Consider the following 9395-nt stretch of genomic DNA (forward strand, 5'->3'; position numbering starts at 1 on the left):
AAATTTTAATAAATATTAATAGCATTTCTTTGAGACTCTAATATATTAACAAGCTTCGTTATAGACTTTTTACCAAACCGACCATGAGTTAAGTATAAAAATTCTATGTGTATAGACTTTGCTAAGTTAAAGCCTTCAAATGAATATTAAACATTTATATAATACATTTGTACCTATCAATGAATATTGAATAATGAACAATACAAATAGTTGGATTCACAAAAAAAATGCGAAAAGTGCGATTTCAACCAGGCAGACTAGGAAAACTCTAAAGGCAATTGGAAAATAGATAAACGATAGATAGAAATTTGTGATATAAACTGGCGCTGAAAACCTTATACAATCCGTATATGAGCTCTGTTCTAGAGAATGCACATTTAATAAATGTATTTCAGGGGAACTTCTTATCGATCGGGGGTTACCACAGGGATCGCTCGGACTATTAATTTTTTTTACAATTTATATTTATTTATATTTTGTATTTCCTAAAACCTTGTTCTCTGTAAAAAAAAAATTAAAAATTCATGTAAATTCGAGAGCCTTAAATAGATATTACGACAAACCAATATTAGAAATAAAATAAATCATATGCATATTTGAAAATGTTAGGGACTAGTCCTATATTAAGGATAATTCTTATATTATCCTTTATCATGAAATAAATAATAAATAAATAAATAATATTAGTTAACTAATAAATATAGGTATCGATTTTTAAATTACGTTTGTTGACTTTATATCGGGCCTAATAAGAGCTGGGGATATCGAATTAAGGATGAATTTCGAAAAAATTTCACTGTTTGGACTCCCCCGAACTTTTTGACGGTACGTACTTTGCTTCTTAATCTACTCGAGGAGGAGACTGAGACAGAGGCAGAACATCAACAATATGTGTATTTCCTGCTCTCATTTCGCATGTTCTCGATTATACAGAACTCTATTGACCGATATTTACATCCATTATCTATATTATATTGTTCCTTATCATAAAACACATATTGAAAGATTCACCAAATAATTCATTGAAGACGCTTTGCACTTTGCGGAAAGAAATTATATTAATACTTTATCGAATCTCTTTTACTATATTTATTTTTCAGTTTATTTTTTTTTATTAAAACCATGTTAGGTTATTTATGATTTCGCTTTATTTTATAAATTATAGAATGCAACTTTCGATCAGCACAACTAACATAAATAAGTTTGACATCCTTTAAGTTAGTTTAGTCAGAATGTAAATACTTTGCTCAATATAGATATTAAATTAAATATTTAATCGAATTTAGAGTTCCGACGTCATGCGATTTGTTAAGACCTGAACGCGTCGAGCATTACAGCTTTTGCACAGCACATGATCATCCAATGGATAACAGCCCCGACCATCAGCCTCAGAGGACAACAGGAGGGAACAGTCCTGGTTAAAAGAAATAAAGAATATATAAGCTGAGTTCTTATTTATACAGTCAATATTATTATAATGAATAGTATAGGTTAAGTAGCTTAATGTGTGTACAGATGCTTCAAATAGAAGATTTATGTTCTAGGTTTTTAGACGGACGGATGATTCTTTGTAGAGTTTTCCGAGACAGACTACTTTAAATGGAACTGATATTTCGTCCGTAATAACCATACGAATAATTGTTACACCAACCATTATTCAACGGTTAATTAAAGAGGGAAGATTAATTATCAGAAATCTTCTGTAATACGGACGGAATACGCACACCGGGATTGCATTTTAAGGGCAAACGCTTGCGTACAAAACGTAGCGAAGAGCTGAACAAAAAACTCAGAGAGTGTAATCTATTTATAGATTATCGTTAGCGTACAAAACGCAGCGAAGAGAAATTATTAAGAGCATATATAGCACAAACAAGCGGCTGAAAAAAAAAACAGAGTGAAATCTATTTATATAGATTATGGGAGATGAAAAGAAAACGGGCGGTTAACACACGGATCGGTAAATACTAGAAGAAGCGCACAAACAAAAATGCACAACACACATTTACAAATTGACAAATGAATGTGCTTAAATGCACAGGTCACAAATAAGTCCTTGCGATAAGACAAAAATAATCGAGCAGGTGAAGGTGTTTCAATTAATATTTTAAATAAGGGATTAGTACTACATTAAAGCTTTAATAAATAATAATAAATAAAACAAGAGGGTCTAGTCGGGAGCTCCCAACTAGAAGATACCTTAAACTCTCTTCTATCAACACCAAATGCAACTCGCGCTACGACCTCGTTTGCATAAGCATATAATGAAAAAAATAAAAACTTTTCTTCCTATAAGAACTCGAACTCGTAACAGCCTAAACCCATCATCCCAATACGAATTCGAACTCGTAATCGACTTAGCTATTGATGCTGCTGAAGAATATATATACTTTATGAGGTCGAGAAGATAGTTCCTCATGCCTGTTATATACATTTGCACAAAAACAATATACCCGTTTTATACATTTTATTTGAGTACAAGTTTAACTAAAAAAACAAGAAACAACTAACCCTTTTTATGTTATTGACTCTTTCAAAATCAGATAAAGAAAATTTTAAACAGTAATAAAAAGATTTTTGCAACTAAGCCTCAAAAGTTTTGGAGTAAAATCGGGCATAGAGTTGGCCTACCTCATCTATATAGTCTAGGTTATGTTGTGCAGGCGAATCACAACAATTGGAAAAGCAAAGGTAGACGAAAAGAATGCTCCGCCGGAAAAAAAAGAAACCTCAAAAATACAAATACATCTTGCCTAAAGACCTAATGTGAATTTAACGTCTAGATTTATGTGCGTAGGACCAATGCCCCATAAGCACATAGTGCTGTCTTATTAGTTAATAAAACATTTTTTATAAAAAACAACAAACCAATCGGAACTAGGTACAGGTACATACATCAGATTGATAAGATGACGATTGAGATTTCTGTGTTTGATTATATTTGAACTTTAAGTACAATATTTTTAGTAACGTATTTTCTATAAGCTTACCTCGCATTTATAGCAATCCAGGTGAAAGCTACGATCCAGAGCGACAACGCGCACAGTTTCCTCTTGGCCCGCTTCCGGCATAATTGGTTCTTGGCAGACACAGCACCGAGGCGCAAATTTCCTAAATTCAAATACGTTTTATTGCATTTAACATATATACTTTTGAACGATATGGCTTAACCAAAGACAATATAAACAATAAGATGAGTAACGCCATACAACAAAATGTTACTATGCAGCTTGATTTTTTGAAAATTGACAAACAAAAACGAAATCAGTTTCAATGCTAAAAATAAAATTTACTCTCAGCTTCGGCCTCGGCTCACCAACAAGCCGCGACTTCCACATTCGTTCGTCTGGCTTTGGAGAGCGAAAAGCCAGTCGTCAAGTGGGAAAAGCCAGATGAAAAGTCAGGCTAGATAAATTGCTCTCACTCATCTTAGTGTTCATATTGTCTTTGTCTCTAACGCACTTATGGAAATCGGCAATGCAGTAATTTTGATTGGTGGCATCGACTGTGAACGGAATGGCTGCAAAGCGAAGAACAAAATAATTAAACATCATTAAAATACAAAATACAAAAAATTAGAAATTAACATTTCCCACCATCCAAACTATTTCCGCATACAACACAAGTGAAGCATTGGGGATGATAGGGCTTGCCGGTTGCCCTCAGAATGCGCTCCAAAATTGGTTTCAAGCAAACCGAACATTTTTCCAGCGTCTGCAGGTAATCGTGTTCGCAAAACGGCTGCCCTTCCAGAGCATAAAATGGTTTTCCCTGCAAATTGATTTGGCATTCGGTGCAAGTGAAACACGAAATGTGATAAATCTGATCCATGGCCGTGCAGCCGCTGCTCTCGCCCAGGACGCGTTCGCCACATTTAAAGCAACGTCCTGTCAAACACACAAAAAACAAATGGTATTAGTCTTGACGCGTTACAAAGTTAATTAAATAATTTACTAACCGTAGCTCTCCACCTCACTTGTAGTATCAATCGAGGCCAAATGATATTGCTTCATGTTCTCGCCCATATTACTTGCATTATGTTCAGCTCTCGCCTCGCCATTGGAGTACAGATGAGTATTTGATTCACTCGCTACCAACATGCTATTGCTACTGCCGGAACCAACGGGCGTGTTGCTCTGATTTACGTACGTAGCATAAGTATTGCAATTAGCACGTGACGACATGTCGCTGGGTGGGCGTGGGTTAATGGGCTCATATATCGAGTCATATGTAGAAGAGCTCTACAAAAAAAATAAACAACGAAACAAATTTTAAATCCATTATATATTAGATAATAATTTTTTAAAGCTTTCAAGCCCGTTAACTAATTAAAACGCAATTGAAAAATAATATATATCTTTTTGGTCTTTATGTTTGAATATCGTTTGCTGCGTCCACGTTTTTCTACTCCAACAATTCCTTTGCCATCGAAAGATAGTTATATAGACGTTGCCACAAATTATTTCAAATGGTTTACGCAACAGTTTCGAGTTTCCTTGTTTCCAAAAGCAAAAGTCAAATGAATATCCTGCTTATTCGTTTAGTTGATTTTTGCGCCAGCATCCGACCGATCTCCGATCTCCAGCAGCGGAATGCGCTCGTCCTTAAAATATATGCTTTTGCCCGGATCTGCAAAATAGATCTTGACCCGCGTCGATTCTCCTTACAGTCCTCGAGTGAGCAGCTCGTTTCGCGGATAATCTTTGCAAGATTCACTCAAGCTAAAAATTAAAGCTCCGAGAGGCATTTATTTTGGATCGCTGCAAGCAATGTTATTTTTATGGCTGTTTCCTGCATGTCTTCCTTTTGACGAAATTGGAGCCTTTTTTTTTTATTAATTTTCACTCGCGTTTTCCGGCTGTTGTTATTTATCAAGGATATACAAGGTATATGGGGTATAGTATCCTATAAGGATAGAGTATGGGTATGCTTCCGCGCAGCTACCTGGGATAATGCACCATAGCCAAAATAGTCCGCACACGTTTTGTTTTGATAGCCCTTAAATATACAAAAAACACTTTGCTTAATTATTATATTCTCTAAATTTTAAGCGATGATAGTTTACCTTGAGATTTGCGTTCTGTGTAGCATAATGATTGGTATAATTTGCGCGTGAAATTGCAGGTGCGGCCTTTTTATTTGGATTTTCTTTGAAATTCGCCGCTTTGCTAAAGACATCGCTTGCTCGTCGGAGCTCGCTATAGGAAGAGCTCACCGGACTTGGGGGTGGTGGTAGGTCTTCTTCTGGCTCCTTGTCTAACATTGATTTTGTCCAAACGGAGAGCATTTTGGGCACAGACGCATTCGGCGAAACAACATCAACCATATTTGAATCTGTAAGGACAATTTGCTTAATAATTTGTTTATTTGTAATAAGTATCAATAGCTTAGTCCATGTAACTGTCGGCAATATCTATTTATCTCGTACAAAATGGCTTTAAAATCATTTTCTAACTTTCGTCAAAATTCACCCCTCTTAGATCGAGAATTTGGGCCAAGGGTTGAATGAGCGAAGACTAAAGACAAATATCTTTAGGAAAATTAATTTGAGTTGTGTTTCTCACATTTTTCTAAAATACTCTGATGGAAAATAAAGGTCATAAATTGAATGTACAGAACTTATTTGAAAATCTACACAAAAACTTAATTTCTACATTTCAGCGATCTTTTATATATCGCCAGACACTGTAAAAATCGTAAGAAAAATTTACCATACTTTGGTTTTGCCATATTTAAAATAAAATATATTTAAAAAATAACCTAAATAGTTGAACTTGAATGAATGGGAAAACGTGAACTTCAGCTCTTTTTTTATTTAAGCCTGGATGTAAAGTTCCCGCGAGCCGAATGCTAGGGAAATTTATAGAAAACATTTGAAGCGAAAAACATGGGAAATACTAGTTGCATATAAACGAGAACGTGATTATGAAAATTCCCCCAGACGAAAGATGGGTGCTTAAAAGATTCTGGGAAAATTTTAAATTAAAGATAAAAATAAAAAGGTGCATAAATTTGAGGCAATTTGTTGATTGAAACCTAATATCCATTTTTTAAAATTATTAACGTCCTTGGAAGCGAGTTTAATTTGATGCCGTATTTAAGATATGTTAATTTTGCTTGATAGGGCGTAAAGATGGACGCTTCAAGAAGCGGGTAATCATTATAAGAACTTAATGTGCTAACTCACCCTTTTGTGGACAATTTTGTAGTTGCATGGATAAATGCATGAATGCAGCTTTTGGCTCGTTGGTTGGAATCTCGCGAGCAGCTGGCAAATTGCTATAAATTGAAGCAATTGGGCTTCCGAAATGATGGCCACTCAATGACGTGGAAGAAAGCTTCGGAATGCTTTGAATGGGATCTGTGACCTGAGTCTGCGATCCCAACAGTCCTTTCCTTTCCATTTGCTGTTTGTGATACGCCAAAGCTTCCAGTTGCTGCTCCAATACGGCCGGGTTATCCAAAGTGGTTTGGCTGTTGCTAGGTTTATCGCCGCCGAGTCCTGAATATATGGCTGGCTGCCTGCGCAAAAGGTTGCCGCCGCCTTCGGTTCCTTTGGTTTTTGACAATTCCAAGCTGAGCAAAGGCTGGGAAAAAAGCGGTTCTCGGGTATCCATAACTTGTTTGCTGAGGGGTACCTAAAACAAAAAAAAAAAACAAAAAATATCCTCAATTAGAATAAACAACATAAATGAGTTGGGCTTGGCCGTGGATGTCTTTACCTGAGGCATTTCATTTGTTTTCTTCAATGGCTTTGGTGGAATGGATGGTGCCGTCTTCGATTTGCTGAGAGTGGCATTCTGTGCAGACTCAGCTTTCTGTTGTAAGTTGTCAACTAAAGCTGCTACTTTTCCGGTCCTTACAAGTCCATCGTCACACCTCCTGTTCAATATTGTTAGTTGCTTTAATTGCTCTTCTATGGAATTCATTGTGTCGTCTCCTCGCCCTATCAATTGCAAACTGACGAATATTTTGTTATTTTATAAAGACACACTAATCTGTTAAACGACTTTCCATCGCACAGTTAGTAGTTCATCTTCAACGATTGCGGAAAATAATTGATTTATAAATACACAACACAATTAGGGATGTGTGAACATTGACAGCAATTATCGTTGCATTATTTTCGGGTAATGCATGTAAGGGCTATCGCTATGATTTTTGTCCGACTATCGATGACAAGTCACAAATTATATTGATTTTTCAATGTAGCTTTTTATACGATAGTCTAAATAAGGTTGTTATATCGATACCATTTAAAGCTGATTAGAATTGTACCACTAACCATACAATGTATAGACATACCAAATAGCACTTTTTATCGAAACAAGAAAAATCGAAAGGCGACCTCAATGTTATTTGCGACCATTTTAGTGTGTCCAGACAGAGTAGGACTGCTGAGAGTGGCAACCGAACGCCGGCCTCAAAAGCCGAACGTTCAGTATGAAGCCGCATCTCGCTCAGCGCACAGCGTCGCGCGTGATGATGCGTTTTCTTAATATATGTATGTATGCCATTTTTAAATCCTTACAGCCCAAAAGCATATGTGTGTATGCATGTGCATCGCTCATTGCTTTACGCACTTGCGTCCATCTCTTTCTCCCTCCACGAGATCTACAAACATTCCTATGTTTGTGTTGTGTGGATGTGCGCACAAGTAGATCGCGGCGTTTGTCGCGAGCCAGAGGTTATTTCTTCAATTGTGTGCCTTTTGTGCATATGGTAGCAATAGGCACCCACATTTAAATGCTCTATCATGTATTTCTTCGTCCAGTCAGGCATGATGAGAAGAATTTTATCAAATTTTATTTTATACACAATTAATTAGCCTAAATTAAATATTTATATTTATTTTCTGTTTACTGTAGGGCCCTTTTTTGCTTAAAATACAAAAATATCTAAGTCGTATTTCTGCAAGGGTAATCACCGTCGGCTTGTCGAAGAATTTAAGAAATGAATAAAAATTGACGCACACTTTTTCAAGTAAGCAGTTGTGTGAAATTATAAAAGGGTTTGGCCTGTTCATGTGCAAAATTACTATTTTCCATGCTTCTTGTAGGGGTAAGGGTACCTGATCGCTGGCATGTGTGCTTGATTACTTTTTGGGTCGGCCAACCACGCACACTAACACACTTTTCTATATGGATGGGAGCATTACTGCGCTTGTGTGCGTGTTGGTTGCCTGCCTGCCTGCCCGATGCAAATTTGACAAAATTTGAAGTTTTTGGCATTTGTGAATTTCGAGCTCTACACACATACATACACACACTCACAAATGTGTGTGAATGTGCTGATCAAGAGTTTGTCGCGAGGCAGAAATATTTTTATCAATGGGTGCGTAAATTTGGGCGACTGGCAAGGTCTTTGTTTTTTTGGCATGCCTGCGGTGGGCTTGCAGCCGCAAAAGAAACAAATGTATAAAAAGGCAATGAAAATGGTATGGATCCAGACGCATGATATACATTCTGATCGTTAATTGCCTGTAATAAAACCCTTTAACCTAAGATTATAATAATGCCAATAAAAGATTACTTGCATTTTTTCCATATCAAAGTGCAAACCAGCGACAAGTGCCATCCACCTGTTTCATTCAAGCGCGACGTTGTGCGCTGAGCGAGATGCGGCTTCATACTGAACGTCCGGCTTTTGAGGCCGGCGTTCGGCTGCCACTCTCAGCAGTCTTACTCTGTATGGGCACACTAAAATGGTCGCAGGTACCATTGGGGGTTGGCTGGTGCCATTTGGTATGTCTATACATTGTATGGTTAGTGATTGTACACGTTGCCACAAGAGCACTACATTTTATCAAGAAATAAATGGTAGGACTTATCAGCTGTCCGTTACATTATATGCGTTTAAACACGTTTTGAGCGGGACCAGCGGTAATCGCTAGCTGGTGAATTCTTCTTTTATTTAGTCTTAGGTCCGGAAACGGACATTTTCTGTTACATGATGATGACTGAACAGGGATCAACGTTCGTTATTATCTTCATCGATTTAAATTTGTTTGATTTAATTCCCCAAAGCGAACACCAACCAAAATTAAATTTGTGTGGGCTTCAGATGATTTGCAACACTGCTTACAGCGTTGCCCTGGAGCGCGATCGAAAAGTTTGGCGCCAATGAAATTTACAGAGATATGAATTTAATATACCTACACCAGGTATTTTGCTTTTACGGATACTTGTATATCATGAGTATATTTATAAATATAAGCAAAAACCAGTTAAAAGAATTCTTTCTTTAAAGCTTATTAATTAATTATTTTGTATTGCATTTTTATATTTACACATTCACGGTAATACGAAGATTGGCATTAATATTGGTAAATCTAGGCTCTACTTGTTTGAATGAGCCAAAGTTAAACGAATGAAAATTATGCGTGTTCTCTACTG

The 9395-nt window shown here is 36.6% G+C and overlaps 1 protein-coding gene across 1 annotated transcript; it reads right to left on the reverse strand.

Moving 5' to 3' along the window:
- Window positions 1–1125: 1125 nt before the first annotated feature.
- LOC115766774 lies at window positions 1126–7102 on the reverse strand. The gene is made up of 9 exons (XM_030710786.1): window positions 6723–7102; window positions 6188–6638; window positions 5066–5334; window positions 4945–4998; window positions 3959–4241; window positions 3597–3887; window positions 3463–3520; window positions 2991–3111; window positions 1126–1414 (listed from the first exon to the last, which is right to left on the reverse strand). Exons 1-9 carry the CDS (start codon window positions 6927–6929, stop codon window positions 1283–1285), a joined length of 1866 nt encoding a protein of 621 aa, XP_030566646.1. The 5' UTR covers window positions 6930–7102; the 3' UTR covers window positions 1126–1282.
- Window positions 7103–9395: the final 2293 nt, after the last annotated feature.

This window comes from Drosophila novamexicana, unplaced genomic scaffold (assembly GCF_003285875.2).
Source record: "Drosophila novamexicana strain 15010-1031.04,08,12 unplaced genomic scaffold, DnovRS2.1 tig00001222-arrow-arrow-pilon, whole genome shotgun sequence".
NCBI lineage: Eukaryota > Metazoa > Arthropoda > Insecta > Diptera > Drosophilidae > Drosophila > Drosophila novamexicana.